Source organism: Bufo gargarizans, chromosome 2 (genome assembly GCF_014858855.1).
Source record: "Bufo gargarizans isolate SCDJY-AF-19 chromosome 2, ASM1485885v1, whole genome shotgun sequence".
Classification (NCBI taxonomy): Eukaryota; Metazoa; Chordata; class Amphibia; order Anura; family Bufonidae; genus Bufo; species Bufo gargarizans.
Window position 1 is genome coordinate 238,545,286 of NC_058081.1, and position 21,193 is coordinate 238,566,478.

At 44.4% G+C, this 21,193-nt stretch overlaps 1 protein-coding gene across 1 annotated transcript in view; it reads left to right on the plus strand.

Annotated features, from left to right (window-relative positions):
- Window positions 1-5,484: 5,484 nt before the first annotated feature.
- The window catches only part of SEMA3C (semaphorin 3C), a 179,571-nt gene continuing 163,862 nt past the window's right edge, over window positions 5,485-21,193 (plus strand). The window contains exons 1-2 of the mRNA XM_044280127.1: window positions 5,485-6,362; window positions 9,319-9,465. Coding sequence (XP_044136062.1) covers window positions 9,363-9,465 — 103 coding nt within the window. The 5' untranslated portion in view covers window positions 5,485-6,362; window positions 9,319-9,362. The remainder of the gene's footprint in view (window positions 6,363-9,318; window positions 9,466-21,193) is intronic.

The following is a 21,193-nucleotide window of genomic DNA, read 5'->3' on the forward strand; positions in this document are numbered from 1 at the left end:
GGAACTGAGCATGTGCGACCACGTCAGTAGGTGGACCTGCACAATACTATACAGATTAAACACCAGGAGGTTCCACGATACTGAAGTAAAGAGAGTATCTCACAACTGGAACATTTTTGTCACAAAAAGTAAATTACGAAAGTAACTTGTTTTTTCAAGTTGGCTTATATTAAAATAACATTTTAACCCCTTAAAATAAATCTTTGGACACATGAAGTTACCTATAACTTCCCATAATATTGCTAATCCTATGGTTCCAAAATGTGGACATGTCTGTTCTTTGTCTATTCGGGTTGTAATAAACTATTTTTTACCTGTTATTTCCATTTGCTGGATTACTAATCTCTAAAAAAGGGAGTATTTTATCTGGACAGATGTCTGAGTGGTTTGTCAAAAAATACGTAACAATAAAAGCCTGGATATCTCTATTGTACAGAACCCTAAGTAGAGTTTGGGGGTGGATTGTGCCTATCTCTGGGCAAAGCTTAACTTAAATTACCCACTTAGCGCAGTGAGTCTTCTGCTTGATATGAAGTGATATATGGCTTCAATAACTGCATTTAGAAAATGAAGACAGAATGACACATTTTGTACATAACTGCTGAAGAATGCTGGATCCAATATATTACAGCTTCACGTCAGACTTACTCATTCTAATTACAAAGACAATGCTGATTTAATTGAAAATTCAGAGGCGACAGTCTGGTGTCTGGAGGTAATGTAACACTGTGTGACAGGAGATATGTTATATTACACTGTGAGAAGAAGAATTGTAAAGTATGCAAAAGAGATTACCTGCAACCTGCTTATTTCAAGGACTTTTCTTGACAGTGTGAGCTATACAAAATATGCAAGAGGTAAGCCAAGAGTTATTATAAAAAAAAGGCTCAACTTATTTTACAAATTCCATAATTCACCCATTATATTGGAAAGCTGGAAATTATTCTATATGGGGTGGAATTGGAAACAAATGCCATTGTTTTCTGGGTCTCAGTGTTCACTATGCAGAAAATGACATGTTAACTCCTGACACATTCATTTCTATGGGGCTGTTCACAGGAGCGGTGATTTTCACGCATCACTTGTGCGTTGCATGAAAATCGCAGCATATTCTATATTGTGCGTTTTCCACGCAACGCAGGCCCCATTGAAGTGAATGGGGCTGCGTGAAAATTGCAAGCATCTACAAGCAAGTGCGGATGCGGTGCGATTTTCACGCACGGTTGCTAGGTGACAATCGGGATGGGGACCCGATCATTATTATTTTCCCTTATAACATGGTTATAAGGGAAAATAATAGCATTCTGAATACAGAATGCATAGTACAATAGAGCTGGAGGGGTTAAATTTTTTAAAAAAAAATTTAACTCACCTTAATCCACTTGCTCGCGCAGCCGGCATCTTTTCTGTCTCTTTCTTTGCTGATTGCAGTCAAAGGACCTGTGGTGGCGTCACTCCGGTTATCACATGATCAATCACATGATCCATCACCATGGTAAAAGATCATGTGACGGACCATGTGATGACCGGAGTGACGTCACCACAGGTCCTTTGACTGCAATCAGCAAAGAAAGAGACAGAAAAGATGCCGGCTGCGCGAGCAAGTGGATTAAGGTGAGTTAATTTTTTTTTTTTTTTTTTTACCCCTCCAGCGCTATTGTACTATCCATTCTGTATTCAGAATGCTATTATTTTCCCTTATAACCGTTATAAGGGAAAATAATACAATCTACAGAACACCGATCCCAAGCCCGAACTTCTGTGAAAAAGTTCGGGTTTGGGTACCAAACATGCCGATTTTTCTCACGCGCATGCAAAATGCATTACAATGTTTTGCACTCGCGCGGAAAAATCCTGCATGTTCCTGCAACGCACCCGCACATTTTCCCGCAACGCCCGTGTGAAACCAACCTAACTATGGCAGGCCTGGAAGCATTCATAATGTTCCCAGCTGTCCCACTAACCAAACAGCTCCTGCAATCTCCTCACGAATGGGCATTCAGTCACCAGAAACATCCCACACAAAAAGTGGCATAAACAAATCTCATGCTGCCCAGCAATGATTTCACTCGATAAAGGAAATGTTCATGGACTGATTGCTGATACTAATGTTCATTCCTGACAATTGCCCAGTGTAAATCTGCCATCACTGACCCTATCTTATCTAACTATTGTTCACCCCTAAGCACTGTCCTTGTTTCTGTCTGACTTCCACTTACTACTTCTGGACTTACCTGACTACACTAATGTTCACTTCTTCTGTGTACCAAACCAGGTGCAGCTCAAATACACAGAACAAGAGCAAATCTTTCCATTACACATTATCTCTGTGTAGCCTCCACTTCTGGTTTTGGCTCACAATCACTGATGGATATCACTGATCAATCACTGAAGTATGACCTATCTGGACAATCGATCAGTGAAATCATGGTGTAATTGTGTCCAGCAGGTACTTTCTCATGGCATCGCATGAATCAGATGATTACATCACTGAGTGTCTCATCCTCTATCAATGGTTGTGCTGATAAAAACCCACATAATCATAGAAGATATAAAGATAAATCTTAAAGGATAGGTCATCTATAAAAATGTAGCTAATGCAATTATTAAGGCAGTGCTATGCACACAAGGCTGAGGGAGAGGTAAGTGGGCTGCTGCTCCACCACATTACTGAGGAGGGTCCTGTCATAGCAATAGTACATATACAAAGCTCTGTATCACAAGTGGCGCACACAGCACTGCGCACACCGCTCCGCATAGCACACATCAGACACATACACTCACAGCGCTGCGCCACGTGCCTTACATATGTATTTCTCAGGGCACATACACACAGATCTACATCATGTGAATTACATACACATGCAGCATGGGTTACACACCAATGCACAATTCAAACACTAGAAGTCATCGCTCGCAAGAGCTTACAGTCTATGGGGGTCAGTTACTAACATCCCTACGCCCCCACTTATCATCAGAAATCCTTCGGCAGCGCAGGGGAGATTCAAAGACCGGTGTAAAATCTTTGTAGATGACCCCATATGACTGTTATCCATTATCATTACACACACAGCACTGTACCGCACATCAGGCTTCGTTCACACTACCGACCACTGTTACTAAAGATGGTGTAAACCTAGGCTGCACTGAATGTATGAGCATGACAGATGCCACTGTATACCTCCCATAGGACACAATTTGAAGGGGTTTTCCAGGAGGAAAATATTAATCAGCTACCCTCAGGACAAGGGTTCATGCACACGGCAGTGTTTTTGTCCGCAATTTTTGCCTGGCGAATGTGGACCCATTCACTTCAATGGAGCGACAAAAGCTGCAGACAGCTCACCATGTGCTGTCCGCATCTGTACGCCTCTCCTGCGGTACCCACAAAAATATAGAACATATCCTATTCCACATTACGGACAAGGATAGGACCAGGGGTGGGATTAAAATTTTTAACAACAGATTCCCTTCTTAAAAGTGGACTTGCGGCGTCTCGAAACGTTTACATATACATACACCATATATATACAACACACACAAATACGCCATATACATGGTACACATACATATATACACTGCACACACATACCACCCAACTTAGGAGCTAAACTGTCAGCAGCGTGGAAAGCAATGGAAGCGAACATCTCCAGCTGCCCTGCCGCTGCCTGAGCACCAGATCGGGACTCAGCCGGTAACGCGGTTCTCCGATCCAGTTGTCATTTTAACAACCGGATCTGGAGAACTGGAGGGAACTGGCTGAATCCCATGCCTGGATAGGACTATTCTATAGATGGCAGGATGTTCCGTACCGTTGGTGTGGCTACGGCCATGTGCATCAATATGATATATAGATAGATCCGGCCACTGATCATCCCTTTGAAGAGGCTGCGGTGAGCACCACCTTCAGTGTATGCCAAGCTATAGGTTATGTAGCAGCTATGCTTGGCATTGCAGGCCAGGCCCACCCACCAGGCCATTGGACTGATGAATGTGAGGTTACAGCTGACCTGCCCCACACCTTACATACACAGGGAGATCTGTACTGCGCACACTACACACACAGCTCTGCATTGTTCCTCTCCTGCGCTGAAGGAGGATTCGCCTAATTTATGACGAGGCATGCATCTGGCCATAAATTAGGCGTACCTCCGGCAGGAAAAGCTACTCCAGCTCCTGACTCTTTCACCAGCATTTGGACCTGTTTGTAAATTTGCTGGGGTCATTGTTCCGACCTCTGCCGCTCCCAAGTGTCAAGCATGACGTAGAAATATTGTCCCAAAAAGGGTTCTTGCGACTGTGCAGTGCAGGGCTGTGTGTGTGACACTGGAGAGCTGTGTGTGTGTGTGACAGTGCAGAGCTGTGTGTGACAGTGTAGAGCTGTATGTGTGACAGTGCAGAGCTGTGTGTGTGACACTGGAGAGCTGTGTGTGTGACAGTCTAGAGCTGTGTGTGTGACAGTCTAGAGCTGTGTGTGTGACAGTTCAGAGCTGTGTGTGTGACAGTTCAGAGCTGTGTGTGTGACAGTTCAGAGCTGTGTGTGTGACAGTTCAGAGCTGTGTGTGACAGTGTAGAGCTGTGTGTGTGACAGTGCAGAGCTGTGTGTGTGACAGTGCAGAGCTGTGTGTGTGACAGTGCAGTGCTGTGTGTGTAACAGTGCAGAGCTGTGTTTGTGACAGTGCAGAGCTGTGTGTGTGACAGTGCAGAGCTGTGTGTGACAGTGCAGAGCTGTGTGTGTGACAGTGCAGAGCTTTACAGAGCAGTTTCCAGTCAGGTACATGATGCCAGGGGCAGATTGGCCATACACCCTACAGGGCTGAAGTTGGTTTCTTATTCGTCTTCTTCTTCTTCTTTGTATTTTTATTTTGAGGACACATTATCACAAGTTAATTAAAAAGGTTCCGTGAGCTCTCTTTAAAGTAAATCAGTTGAAAACGTCATTAAAATACAAATGATGGGCACAAAATGGGCATAGAATTGAGCACACTAAAATGTGATTAAAAAAATTAAATTAATTTGGGCCACTGATCTGGCACTGCCAACATACAGAGGGTGATGCCCTGCATCAGATACAATTGAGTTCAGCCTGGCCCGAACAGGTTCTGGGCATTAATACCGGCATCAAGGTGGGCAGACGGATACTTTTCACTGTTTTGAATAAGCAACTTCTGTTTTAAGGGGTTAAATGAATTCTGGCCACTAAAGTCGCCCTGCGAACATACAGTGGAGTTCAGGGACTCACTGTCCTCTCTGTCCCAATCTACAGTCATTACAAAATCTGTGACAAGTGTCTGTCTGCCAGTTTTCATGCCCAGACCAGAACCTGTTGGGGCCAGACTGAAATATACGTATCTGATGCAGGGCATCACCATCTGTATGTTGGCAGAGTGAGATGGCCGGAATTAATTTAATTCTTTAAATCACACTTTTTTGTGCCACTTCTATACCTATTTTGTGCCTGTCATTACTTTTACTTCTTCTATTACGGGGGATGAGGTGTCCTCCAAATTCATGATGATGTGACTAAGAACCTGGCCGAGTAAGAAGCCCACTTCAGCCTCGGTCCTCCTCCCCGGAGTCACAGTGATGGGTGTGGCTGACACTCTCCTCAGCAGTGTGCGGCACCGAGCAGCCAGAGGGAAGCACGTCTCCTGCTCGCTGACTGACACAGCCCGACTACTCTCCATGCACCGGGTGCCTCAGCACTGCTGACTGACTGGAGCCAGGACTACTCTCCGTGCACCCTGTGCCTCAGCACTGCTGACTGACTGGAGTCAGGACTACTCTCCGTGCACCCTGTGCCTCAGCACTGCTGACTGACTGGAGCCAGGACTACTCTCCATTCACCGTGTGCCTCAGCACTGCTGACTGACTGGAGCCAGGACTACTCTCCATGCACCCTGTGCCTCAGCACTGCTGACTGACACAGTTCGACTACTCTCCATGCACCGTGTGCCTCAGCACTGCTGACTGACTGGAGCCAGGACTACTCTCCATGCACCCTGTGCCTCAGCACTGCTGACTGACACAGCTTGGCTACTCTCCATGCACCCTGTGCCTCAGCACTGCTGACTGACTGGAGCCAGGACTACTCTCCATGCACCGTGTGCCTCAGCACTGCTGACTGACTGGAGCCAGGACTACTCTCCATTCACCGTGTGCCTCAGCACTGCTGACTGACACAGCTCGACTACTCTCCATGCACCGTGTGCCTCAGCACTGCTGACTGACTAGACACGTTGTAGGAGCAGGGACTACTGCTGACAGAGAGAAGCCGGGGTTTCCTAAGAACAGGGCTGGTCATGAGAAGGAGCAGTGCCCCGTGAGCCGTGCAGCAGCGCCTGAGCTCCGTCCGCCGTTGGGTAAGTGACATGTGCAGCAGTGACAGCTGGAGAGGAACTTCTCTCAGGATAGGACCGTGTCAGGACACCTGCCCCCGGGCTCTTCCCGGGCTAGCGCTGGACGGACAGATGTCTTTTATCAGCCTTATAAACTGTTATTATGTTACCCCGACCTGCAGCACATTGCTCCTCTCAGTCTGGGCTGCAGAGTATTGCTGTGGGCTCTGCAAGGCGATGATATGCATATAGGACAGCAGGTATAATGGCTGATATACTTTATATTGTAGTAATGATCTAGCATGGCCTAGAGAGAGACACGCCAGCAGTTATGGGGTTAAGCCGATGTGAAGTGACAGATTTGGGGATGGGTATTTCAGCACAGTGCCAGGGTGGTTCCAACGTGATGTGGACAGTGACTAGAAGTGGACTTTATGGGTTCCCTGCAGAGAATGGGCACGGTCCATATCACAGTCTGTGGCGCATCATAGGAAACCGTCTGGCACGCTCTGGGTTAGAGGATCGGAAGCGGTGCATACCTGTATTACATGGCTTCTGTACTTTCCTCATGTAGTCATGGATTGCATTTGCTCCATCATTTTGGGTGCTGGATTTTGTTTCTGCCACCTAGGTACCACCACTACTGGGCATTACATTGGGTGCACCTGGCCCACCGTATGGACGTATATATATATATATATATATATATATATATCTCCAGCCACCTGTATCAATCAGAATGCACAATGGTGGTGTCACAGGTACCCAGAAAATGATTCAGGTGATCTGTAAGAATGTAGAAGGGTATTCTGCATTGGCCGAGCAGAATTAGAAAATGGTGCATACAGGAGTATGGGCCTAATCTGCTCCACATCGGCTGGGAAAGTGTTCCTGCATCAGTGAGACACAGCGGATGGATGGCGGGAGGAGGACGGTCTGCCTGCAGTCCATGCCTAGCTGATTGATCCCATGCATTGCATTGTAAGTCTTTGGACCTACTGGTGCAGATGTACTAATCCTAGACATGCCGCCCGGCTCTAGACCTGCACCAGATGTATCACCAGGGCGTAAATGTGGTGCACGGATAGACCCTTTTCTCCGACTCTATATCAACGTCTGGTTGGCTTTTTACTGTGAGACAGTTTTTTATGTATAAACTTCGACAATATTTTGTCTCAAAATGGTGCATCTTAGGCCTCATGCACACGACCGAATGTGTTTTGCGGTCCGCAAATTGCAGATGACGTCCGTATGGCATCCGTTTTTTTTTTTTGGGCGGATCCATTGTAATAATGCCTATCTTTGTCCGCAAACTAGAAAAAAATCAGACATGCACAATTTTTTTTGCGGGGCTACAGAACGGACATACTGATGCGGACAGAACATGGTGTGCTGTCCGCATTTTTTGTGGACCCATTGAAATAAATGGGTCTGCATCCTATCAGCAAACAAAAAACGGAACGGACACGGAAACAAAATACGGTCGTGTGCATGAGGCCTAAAGCCCTCCCTTTCCTACAAAGCTCTTCCTACTTTCTGCTAAGCCCCACCCCTTTTCTAGCATGTCGAAAAAAGTGTAAAAACCCTAGATGCGCCAAATTGTGCCATTTTTCACCACTTTTTTAGACTGATTTTTAGAGCAGACATATTAGTAAGGCCAGTTTCTCTCAACCCTGGAGCAGCCTGCCGGAGATGTCTGGATCCTGCACTGTTGGGCGCTACCTGACACCCGTCGGCCCCATTCACTATGATCCTGGCAAACATGCTGAGAATTGTCCGGACGAAAACTTCTGTCTTCAGTGGGTTTCGTCCAGCCTGACTCTCGATTAAGGCCTCATGCACACGACCGTTGTTGTGTCCCGTGTCCATTGTTCTGTTTTCTGTGATTTTCTGCGGACCCATTGACTTTCAATGGGTCCGTGGAAAACTCGGCTAATGCACCGTTTGTCGTCCGTGAAAAAAATATGTCTGTGAAAAAAATATGAGATGTCCTATTTTTTTCACGGACAACGGTTTGCGGACCCATTCAAGTCAATAGGTCCGTGAAAAAACAGGGATGCACACAAGATTGTTATCCGCGTCCGTGTCCGTTTTCTTCCTATCATTTGCATGGCAAACTAAACTTAGATATTTTTTTTACTTTTCTTTATGTTTGGAGATCCTCCAAAAATAAAGGAAGACACACGGAAACCAAAACGGACACGGATCACGGACCAACAGAACCCCTTCTTGCGGACCGCAAAAAAATACTGTTGTGTGCATGAGGCCTATAGCGAATGGTCCCCATTATAGTGAATTAATTTTAGGTCCTCATTATAGTGAATAGGCCGCACAGCGATGCGGTAGCTGTGAGCATTTTTGCCCTCCGCTGATATAGAGAGCCCCTTTAAACCTCGGCATATACGAGTGGCTCAGCCTTCCGCCATGTGTTGCACTGCTGATAGCTGTCCGTTTGTTTGCTTTGCATTACATTGTATTAGGGTTTGCCCTGCTGGAACACCAGGTGAATGTTAATACCAGGGCCTCATAACCTGTTTGAAGAGAGCTGATGTTTGCTTTGCTTTAGCTCATGGGTCTTATGGGTGATGAGACTTTAATGTGTCTGTTCTGTTTGAAGAGAGGTCCACGAGATGTTATCACAGCTGAGAAGATGTGGGAGAAGCTTATGCTGTTTATTCAGCTTAATGTTCCTCTCCGGGCAGCAGAAAGCCTGGTCAGACTACCAGGGGGACGGGTAGTCTATTAGTACCTGCTCACTTAAAGCTATGGAGGCCTACTGAGATAAGGCTTGCTGTGAGCTGACATTGTGGAATGCAGTCACAGGGGACATAGCCTTCACACTTCAAATTCTGGCTGGAGTCCGTGGGTCCCCCTCCGGCAGGTGGAGTTACCATTCACATGATGCATCTGTTCTATGTTTGTTAATACATTGGTTGACAAGAGCGAGCAGGTCTAATGATGTCATATTCTCCTCATACAGGTTGCACGACCTGGATTTATATATAGCAGTGACATCCAACCAGCATGGCATCTGTGGCCCTCCAGGTTATGATTGGGTTAACTGCGTACATCAGTTGGATCTCAGGATCTTCACATCCGCAGGCAAGAGTGACTTTGACATTCGATGGTAAGAACTGTACGCTTTATCTCCTCGTAGTGTGGTGTATTCACGTCAGCCTCTGAGGAGAGGCTAAACTGAGAAGAATGGGAATGTTAGATATGGAATGGAGAGCTGTACATTATGTATGGATCACTGGGAGGGTTCAAGTGCACATAGCAGTGCACCGCAGGCTTAGTCATTGATTCATCTGCTACTGCTTGCTGGACTCCAGTCAAGGATACAACTGGCCCTATAGCTCTCATACTATGAGAGACATATGAGAACTTAGCGTGGACTTGGCAGCACTTCGTCTTATTAAAACCAAACCTTTTCATCTGAATGAGCAAAAATTCCTTAAAAAAGAAATATATCATAGAAAATAGCCAGATGAATAGGGATATAGCTGTAAATGCAGGATAGATGATATATAGAGACTATTGTAGTGAAAGCAGTTGTGTGACCCACATAGCAGTATATTTTATATTGTATACTTTCTTTCTTTCTTTCTTTCTTTCTTTCTTTCTTTCTTTCTTTCTTTCTTTCTTTCTTTCTTTCTTTCTTTCTTTCTTTCTTTCTTTCTTTCTCTATCTCTCTCTTTCTTTCTCTCTTTCTTTCTCTCTCTCTCTCTTTCTTTCTCTCTCTTTCTTTCTCTCTCTTTCTTTCTCTCTCTCTCTCTCTCTCTCTTTCTTTATCTCTCTCTTTCTTTCTCTCTTTCTTTATCTCTCTCTCTCTTTCTTTCAATTTCAAGTGTTATGTTAAATGCCTTGTTTTGTGTTCAGGTTTTTATTATTGTAGCATTTTTCCCCTGCATTTACTATAGGATGTTGGTATTTACTAAAGTGTCTATGTATTTTCTTATGTTCCATGTGACTGATATCTGTGCCCATCAATGCGGTTTTTCTCTTGTAAATGAATTACCCAACAGTGGTTGGGTTGATACATTTTAGGGGCTTTCCAGTTAAATCTATTGGATTAGCTGTGTCCTTCTGATTTTCCTCCTTGCCCTGTAAACAAAGGTGGCTTGGTGAACACATCCACTCCCATGCATGATGGAGTCTATGGGAAAAATAGCTCCATTATCATCTAAAAGTCTACAGATCTGATGGCACAATCCTTTTTTGTAGCAATGTCTTCTGATGCTGCTGAGTCACTTGACCTTGTGGTTTACTGTAAAATATTTGTGTGTAATCTGTTACCATTTACTGCTATTGTGTGTAGATACTCATGAGCCTGGTGAGGGATCCAAGCCAATGCTAGTTGGCTGCCAAAAAAGAGAATCTACCTGTTTCTGAGTTTGAGAATACAACCATGCACTGCAGGAGAGGGGATTGATGTGTATATTTAAGGTGGCTCCAGTGCAGAATAGGTGGCTGTTATATAGTGGCCCCTATGCACAGCTTGATAAGTGACAGTCATATAGAACCATGTATTTATTCATGGACCACATACACAACAAGATAGATGGCTTTCATATAGGACAACATATTTAATGGTGGACCTCATGTAGTACCATATATACAGTGATGACCCCATGCACAGCAGGATAGGTGGCTTTCATATACTGTAGTACCGTATATACAGTGATGGCCCCATGCGCAGCAGTATAGGTGACTTTCATGTAGGATCAAATTTTAAATGGTGGACCCCATGCTCAGCGAAATAGTTGCTTGGTCTAAAGTCTAGGCTGATTCTTTAAAGGGGTTATTTCATGATTGACATGAAAAATGATTAATTTCAAGCTGCCAGTTCAGGGGGTATGTCCTTTCTCCATGAGTACGTCCTGTAATTGTCACAACTTCTCATAGTAGGTACAGCTGCTGGATAGAACTGAGCGTGTGTGTCCACCTCAGTGTGGTGGACAGAGAAATAAGGAAAAGAACAAAGAGCAGGTGGCGCTGTACAGATTTTGAATAGTACATGTTATTGAATAGTTCAGTGGCTATACTACGTTTCTAATTACATGCAGTTATAAATGTATTCAGATCCAGGTGCTGGTATGAAAAATGTAGAAATTTTTTCGTGGTACAGCCCCTTTAATCCAATAATTGCTGCGGTTTTGGTTTCTGAATTTGCTTTGTGACTGTGAAAGTGAAGCAGTCATCCATGTATAATATTTGAATTTGAGGAATATAATATCAGATTAAAAATAATCCAATGTTCATTATTTTCAAATAAGCCACTGCAAAAAATAATTAGCTTCCAGTGAATATGATGCTTGGTAATAAAGAAATTGGACCATTTAGGCCCCTTTCACACGAGCGAGTTTTCTGCACGGGTGCAATGTGTGACGTGAACGCATAGCACCCGCACTGAATCCTCACCCATTCATTTCAATGGTTATGTGTACATGTTTTTTTTTTTAACGGATCAGTTCTGCATCGCTTGAAAAATGCGGATTCAACGCATTTTTCACTGATGGTTGCAAGATGTTTGTAAACCTTCAGTTTTTTATCACGCGTGTGAAAAACGCATCAAAACGCATTGCACTCGCATGGAAAAAACTGAACTGAACGCAATTACAGACAAAACTGACTGAACTTGCTTGCAAAATGGTGCGAGTTTCACTGAACGCACCCTGAACGCATCCGGAGCCAATCCGTCACACTCGTGTGAAAAAAGCATTAGGCCTCTTTCACACGGGCGTTGCGGGAACATGCACGATTTTTCCGCGCGAGTGCAAAACATTGTAAGCGTTTTGCACGCGCGTGAGAAAAATCGGCATGTTTGGTAGCCAGACTTGAACTTCTTCACAGAAGTTCGGGCTTGGGATCGGTGTTCTGTAGATTGTATTATTTTCTCTTATAACATGGTTATAAGGGAAAATAATAGCATTCTGAATACAGAATGCATAGTACAATAGGGCTGGAGGGGTTAAAAAAATAAAATAAAATTTTAACTCGCCTTAATCCACTTGCTCGCGCAGCCCTGCTTCTCTTCTGTGCTGTGTACAGGAAAAGGACCTATGGTGATGTCACTCCGGTCATCACATGGTCCATCACATGATCCATCACCATGGTAAAAGATCATGTGATGACCGGAGTGACGTCACCACAGGTCCTTTTCCTGTACACAGCACAGAAGAGAAGCAGGGCTGCGCGAGCAAGTGGATTAAGGTGAGTTAAAATTTATTTTATTTTTTTAACCCCTCCAGCCCTATTGTACTATGCATTCTGTATTCAGAATGCAATTATTTTCCCTTATAACCATGTTATAAGGGAAAATAATAAAGATCGGGTCCCCATCCCGATCATCTCCTAGCAACCGTGCGTGAAAATCGCACCGTATCCGCACTTGCTTGCGATTTTCACGCAGCCCCATTCACTTCTATGGGGCCTGCGTTGCGTGAAAAACGCACAAAATACAGCATGCTGCGATTTTCACGCAACACACAAGTGATGCGTGAAAATCACCGCTCATGTGAACAGCCCCATAGAAATGAATGGGTCCTGATTCAGTGCGGGTGCAATGCGTTGAACTCGCGCATTGCACCCGCGCAAAAAACTCGCCTGTGTGAAAGAGGCCTAAGTGTTGTTTCTTTTCTGCCAATCAATTGCCATTGATATTTGAATACATATATTTTCCATTCATCCATTTGCTACCTCCGTAGTCTCATAGCTGCCGTAAAAACGTATTTTCAAAGTGAATGTGTTCTGCATGAAAATAAGCTGAGTGGTTTCCCTCTGGTGAATGTATTTATGAGCTGTAAAGTCTGCTACCACACGAGGTGAGGTGAGAATAGTAACGCTGATTATTAGCACTTGATTAATTTGGAGCATAGATCGCTGCACTGTAAAGCAATTAGATTATTGTGAAAGGAAAAACACACATGGGAAAAATGTAATTATTTTACGTTTTCTCCGTCATACTCAAACTGTGCAATGTTGAAGGTGAATCACTGCTCCAGAAGATCTTACTTTTCTTTTTGTCGTCATATCCATCATGCGGATGGTATTGTAAGCACCTAGTCACAGCGCCATTTCTAGAGATTTATCATCACTGAAAATATTGATGGCAGACTACGCAAAACTATCTATACATTTCTGATAATTAGATTTAATCCTTCCCATCAATTCCTATTCAAGGTTATTATGTTAAAGGGGTTATCTGAGATGATGCTATTGATGACCTATCCTCAATACCAGATGGGCGGCTGTCCATCTTCAACACCCCTGCTGATCAGCTGTTTGAAGAGCCTGTGGCGCTCCAGTGACCACTTAGGCCTCTTCCTAGGCCATGTCAAGTCACGTTCATTGTTCACATGGCCAAGGTACATCTCCGTCCCATTCATGTGAATAGGGCTGTGCTGCAAATACTAAGCAGAGCCACTATCCAATGGACAGCGCTGTGCGTGGCACCCACCAGCTCAAACAGCTGATTGGCGGGGGTGCCCAATTTCATATTGATGACCTATACTGAGAATGGACTATCAATATCAAAATTGTAGAGAACTCCTTTAGGCAGAGATTGCCCTGTAGCAGGGGTTGGCAAACTTTGGCACTCCATCTGCTGTGCCACCACAACTCCGAGCATGCACAGGTGCTCAGCTGTTCTTGTAACTTCCAGAATTGAAAAGAGGATTCTGAGAGTTGTAGTTTCAGAACATCTGAAGTGCCAGGGTTTGCTGATCTCTGCCCTAGATGTTTTTTATGTGAGCTTGTCATAGGGAAATATACTGAGGACAGTAATAACAATGGTGTGATCCTCAAAAAATCTCCATTGTATATTGTACACTGTGACAAACAATATAAAAAACATATTAAAAAGTATAATTGGTATTGATAATTTTAATCCTGACGTTGTGTATATAAAATATATATATATATATATATATATATATATATATATATATATATATATATATATTATTCGGTAAAACAGACAAGTAACTGAGCTGGGAGGTCCAAACAAGTGGAACTTGAGCTGCAAATTGGATTATGGGTTTGAACAATGCCCTGGCTGTGACACTATTTAGGACCATTGAAGAGGAAATCCGGGATACTACTTTACCAAATAAGAGAACAGAAGAAATTTGGAAGTGCAGGTTCTGTACGAATAGGCCTTGACTATTTCTTAAATCTTTTCCATCCGTTCAGCTCCAATTATATTGGCCGTAGAAATGCAACCTTTCTAATAGGCATCAGCAGCCCTCATAAGTGATACATGCGCTCTATAGCAGTGAACAAGAGATGGGGGAAAGGTCAGCCATATCTGGTACTGCTATTATGCGGAGTAAGTTGGGCATTACTAATTCAAGCAGGAACTGTCTTCCTTTCTTCTTGTTTCCAGGCTTTTTTGTGATCGGAGTTATCTTGGGGTCTATTCATCATTGTCATCTATGCATAAAATTGGTGCTTTAGTTTTCAAGGTTTCAGTTAAAGAAACAGAGTGCCATTTTCTTGGTTAATTGCCTGAACTTTACGTTTTAAGTGCACATTTAAAAGGTTGCTGCATATTGTTCACTTATCCCGCTGCTCTGTAAAATTCTTCTTTTATAAGGAACCTTCACTAAAGAAAATGTCAGTCCCTGTCGTTACGTCTGATATCAGACAGTCTTAGTGATCGCTAACTACTTTTACCGTTCTGTGCCGTGAATTGCCAAGGGAATGGAGATTTGTGTGTGTGGATTTATCTGATGAAAAGTAATGTATTCCAAAGGATATTGACACATTAAGTTGTGGTGGATGTGCGCAGAATAGTTGAACTTATAAATGCTGCGTGGTAGGTTTGTATGCACAGTACACTTTCAATTAAATGAGAATTCTGCATTCAATGACATTAATTTCTCCAAGTCTTGTTGATCTTTCCCACATAAGTATAATTAAAGGAATTAGCGCTTGCATATTTTCACATTACGAAATTTGATTAAATTCTTCTCGGCAGCGGGAGAATACACTTGACCTGTGGCCTTTCCTAAGCCTGGGTGTGTGAGCAGTATGTGGAATCAGCAACTGGATGGTGTCTAGGCCCACATGCCTCTCACTAGTATTTGCTTTCTATATTAGGTGCGTCATGGATTTGGATGTGTGCCAGGGCATGCTGAATGTATGCCCATGTGTGTGGCCATAAAGCTATTATGTCAGCTTCAGTTCTTATCACATTGCATTAAATGGTCGCATCCAGGGTGTGATAGTTAAGAACTGTGTTTATGTGCCGAGCATATGAATGGAGTCCATGGATTACTGGCTGGCAATCTTTCACACCATAGCTAATGATAACTGGTAAAAGGTAAAGAGAACCTCTGGTTAAAAGGCTTGTCACTTCAGCAAATGGCACCTATTATGTAGAGAAGGTTAATACAAGGCACTTACTAATGTATTGTGACTGTCCACATTGCCTCCTTTGCTGGCTAGATTCATTTTTCTATCACATTATACACTGCTAGTATCCAGGTGTTATGGCCACTGCTGCAGCTGAGATACGAGGAGGCTGAGACAGGATGGGATCTGCTGCACATGCGTGCCTATGTGCGCTCCCACAATCCTGGTACCAGTGGCGTAACTAGAGGTCTATGGGCCCCCCACCCCCATTAAATGGAAACACCATTACCCCGCCACTCGCTCTGTATATATATCATTTGGCCCCGACCCAGACTATATATTTCATTTGGCCCCCACCCAGACTGTATATATTTCCCTTGGCCCCCACCCAGACTGTATATATTTAATTTTGACCCCTGTATATAATTGAATGATTGGCTGCCCCTGCCCCCCTTTCACTCTGTATAGATTATATATTTTTGTGGCCCCCTCTTATATGGCTGGTGCAGGCCACTCTTTCTAAATTCAATTCATAGGGCCACTGCCAGGTGCCCCCAGTATGGCACAGCCCCTTCCAGGCTGCCACCCTCTCTGTATAGAGTTTATTTTCTATTTGTGCCCCCCCCCGACCCTTTCTAAATTCAATTCATAGTGCCGGATGCCCCCAGTATGGTGCACAGCGTGTGCACACCTAAAAAAATAAATAAATGCTTACCTCTTCTCTGCTCCATGTTCGGTCGCCCTGTCTCACTAGCAGCATCAACACGTCTTCCTGCGAGACCTGTGACCTCCAGCGCCGTGTCTCGCCGACATTAAGCAGTAAGTGCCTGCTGCAGAAAGGGTATATGTATGGGGATGTGCGCAGCCGCACTAGGCACTTACTTTTTAAATAGACAAAGGAAAGCAGAGGGGGACTGTGCTGGCGCTAAAAGCACTTGCAGCCCCCCCCCCCCCCCCCACCGGGCCCGGTCGCGGTCACACCCTCTGCGATCGCGATCGTTATGCCCCTGCCTTGTGCTTTTTCCTATAGAGTGCAAGCACAACCACCACTGCTGGATTGTAGGGTGGTCGAAACCATGAAAACAAGCAGTGTATAATGTGATGGGAAAATGAATCAAACCAGCAAAGGAGGCAATATGGACAGTCACAATACATTAGTAAGTGGCTTGTGTTAATTTTGTCTACATGATCAATGATAAGCCTTGGTGGGGTTTGAGTTCAAGAGATGAGAGTGCCCACCTATCTTAATCCTGCCCTGTGGGTCAATAACGATTTTGCTAGTTTGTGAACTGAGTCAGTTGTCTCACTTACTATTGAGTTTCTGGAAACATTTGTTGATTGAATGGAGCCGGCACTGAAATACATTTTTTTGTCCTCAGGGGCTGGTAGCCACAGTATTTTGTCAGATTTCACATTTTGTGGTCATTACTCAAAGGATTTGTGCTTTCTTTCATTTATTTTTTTATCTTACTGCCAATTTCTGGAACTGCTATGCAGCCTGAATGGAATGTACATTCACATGGACTACTATATAATATTTCACTTTTTCTGCTGCAGCATAGATGAGTGCTTCTTCACTTGAGGATTGTGAGATATTTGGAAAATACATTTTTAAAAGTACATTTTTTATCTGTTTATTTGTTTTTACTCCTAAGGCCTCATGCACACGACCGTTGTGTGCATCCGTGGCCGTTGTGCCGTTTTCCGTTTTTTTTCGCGGACCCATTGACTTTCAATGGGTCCGTGGAAAAATCGGAAAATGCACCGTTTTGCAGCCGAGGCCGTGATCCGTGTATCCTGTCCGTCAAAAAAATATGACCTGTCCTATTTTTTTGACGGACAACGGTTCACGGACCCATTCAAGTCAATGGGTCCGTGAAAGAACACGGATGCACACAAGATTGGCATCCGTGTCCGTGATCCGTGGCCGTAGGTTGCTTTCATACAGACGGATCCGAAGATCCGTCTGCATAAAAGCTTTTTCAGAGGTGAGTTTTCACTTCGCGAAAACTCAGATCCGACAGTATATTCTAACACAGAGGCGTTCCCATGGTGATGGGGACGCTTCAGGTTAGAATATACTGAAAAACTGTGTACATGACTGCCCCCTGCTGCCTGGCAGGTGCTGCCAGGCAGCAGGGGGCAGACCCCCCCCCCCTGTTTTTAACTCATTTGTGGCCAGTGCGGCCGCCCCCCCCCCCTCCCTCCCCTGTAGTTAACTTCTTGGTAGCCAGCCCCCCCTCCCTCCCCTGTAGTTAACTAATTGGTGTCCAGTGGGCCCCCCCTCCGTCCGCTATAGATAACTCATTGGTGTCCAGTGGGCCCCCCCTCCGTCCGCTATAGATAACTCATTGGTGGCCAGTGGGCCCTCTCCCCTCCCACCCCCTCCTAATTAAAATCGCCCCCCTATCATTGGTGGCAGTGGTGAGTACCGATCGGAGTCCCAGTGTAATCGCTGGGGCTCCGATCGGTAACCATGGCAACCGGGACGCTACTGCAGTCCCGGTTGCCATGGTAGCTTAGCAATTTGTAGAAGCTTTATACTTACCTGAAGAGCAGCGATGTCTGTGACCGGCCGGGAGCTCCTCCTACTGGTAAGTGACAGGTCTGTGCTATAAGCAATGCGCCGCACAGACCTTTCACTTACCAGTAGGAGGAGCTCCCGGCCGGTCACAGACATCGCAGCTCTTCAGGTAAGTATGAAGCTTCTACAAATTGCTAAGCTACCATGGCAACCGGGACTGCAGTAGCGTCCCGGTTGCCATGGTTACCGATCGGAGCCCCAGCGATTACACTGGGACTCCGATCGGTACTCACCACTGCCACCAATGATAGGGGGGCGATTTTAATTAGGAGGGGGAGGGAGGGGAGAGGGCCCACTGGCCACCAACGAGTTATCTACAGCGGAGGGAGGGGGGGCCCACTGGACACCAAGGAGTTATCTATAGCGGACGGAGGGGGGGCCCACTGGACACCAATGAGTTATCTATAGCGGACGGAGGGGGGGCCCACTGGCCACCAACGAGTTAACTACAGGGGAGGGAAGGGGGGCCCACTGGACACCAACGAGTTTACTACAGGGGAGGGAGGGGGGGGGGCGGCCGCACAGGGGAGGGAGGGGGGGGGCGGCCGCACTGGCCACCAATGAGTTAAAAACAGGGGGGGGGGGGTCTGCCCCCTGCTGCCTGGCAGCACCTGCCAGGCAGCAGGGGGCAGTCATGTACACAGTTTTTCAGTATATTCTAACCTGAAGCGTCCCCATCACCATGGGAACGCCTCTGTGTTAGAATATACTGTCGGATCTGATTTTCACGATGTAGCTCATATCCGACAGTATATTCTAACATAGAGGCGTTCCCATGGTGATGGGGACGCTTCAAGTTAAAATATACCATCGGATTGGAGAAAACTCCAATCCGATGGTATAAAAGAACTCCAGACTTTACATTGAAAGTCAATGGGGACGGATCCGTTTGAAATGGCACCATATTGTGTCAACTTCAAACGGATCCGTCCCTATTGACTTGCATTGTAATTCAGGACGGATCCGTTTGGCTCCGCACGGCCAGGCGGACGCCAAAACGACTTTTTTTTCATGTCCGTGGATCCTCCAAAAATCAAGGAAGACCCACGGACGAAAAAACGGTCACGGATCACGGACCCACGGACCCCGTTTTTGCGGGCCGTGAAAAAAAACTGTCGTGTGCATGAGGCCTAAGAGTTACATTACTAATAAAATAATTAAAAGACTAATAAATTAAATACTAAATTATGAGTTAACCTATCTATGATACTCAACAAAATTGTGTTTGTTAGTTATGTGCAGTAGTCATTGCACCTATTTTGACTTATTAGGCTAGTTTCAAACATGAGGCACAGTGAACTGGCAGGCTGTTCTGACAGATAGCCTGCCGGAGTTCTCTGGATCCATCATAGCTAGATAGTGCCGCTTGTCCACCAGACCCCTTTGACTATCATTCAATAATTGCTGCACACAGTGATTTTGTCCAGCTGAATCCTTGAATTTATGCCAGGGAGTGGCCGCATCCCCACCGGTTGCCATTATTTATTTGACTCGCTTATATAGTGCTGCTATATTCCACAGTGCGTTACAGACATTAGGATCAAACTGTTCCCTATCAGTATGTCTTCCATGATTGGATTTGAACCCAGGAAGAGAACTATATATGAGTGAATCCCTATATCCATAGATAAGCACATGCAGTCTTTGTCCCTTTAAATTAGGAGTAAAAATTTTAAGGTTAGTGTATTATAACATAAGGCTTTGTTTGTATTTTGGTCAGAGGCATTTTGAGCCTCTCGAAAATTGCCCTGTGCGATTTAGCGCTAGGGCACAGGAGAGCATCGGAGCATGAACTGCTCCGATGCTCAAGTCAGGGGGGGCTGTCTGGGTAAAAATGCGGGTATGTCCGGGTTCAGCTTTGAACCCGGGCATACCCCTTTAATATAATACACATATTAATATTCATTTTTTATTGACCAAAAAAATTCAGCAGTTTTCTGATCAATACATTCAGTCATACTCATTGTCTTGTCATTCATAATCCTTAACTAAGCATGTTCATTGAGAAAAAAATACTCTATAAATCACTGAATTTTGTATGTTGAGTGCCATCCCATACCATTTTTTTAATTTAACCTCCATAAATATCATAGCAGAACTTTAATTTGGTCACAAGTGAAGCTAATGTTTTGGCTAATAAATAATATTTCCTTTGGCACTGCACAGTGAACTCATTGTAACTTATCAATCTAGATAAGAGCGCTCACATGATTATTGTTGCATCACCCAATGATAAAACCAGAAAAATAACTGATGTGTTTCCAAGCCACATCATGCATAATGGTAAGAACTACTAGAATACTAAAGCCTATAGTTGAATCTATAGTACATCCATATGGGCTCAAATACACTCTTTAAAAGATGGATTTGTTATTTAATGAATAATTAAGGGGGTTCGAAAAAAATGGGGATACTGTGTAAGTAAAAAAAAACTTCTGCACACATGTCACTAGCAGCAGTGACATGCAGGGACTCGGCATGTCACACTTCTGGCCAGTCTGGGAATGGAAGTAAGTGGCGGGTAGGGAGGCATGCCGCAGGAATCAGGTCATGCTCTCCTAGCACCAACAGCAGAATTCATGTATTATTTGAATAGAGGCAGCACACTCTATTCACCGGTCTATTCACAAGTCTGCTGGTGTTGGGAAATGTATTGAAGGGAATTTGAAATGCCTGCAAGTTTTATAATTTTGATTTATCCATATTTCTTTCTAAAGGGTAACTAGATTTATAGTAGGGGACATAAGGTTTTGCTTTTCTTGGTCACCATTTTTGAGGTATAATCAATTATATTCTAAAATGCTCCTTACGGAACATCAAATAAAATGGCATTTCTTAAAATTTAAGGAACGCTAAACATAGAAAATGTATCTCCCTTTGTTCCTTTAATCCTATTTCATGTCATATTACAATT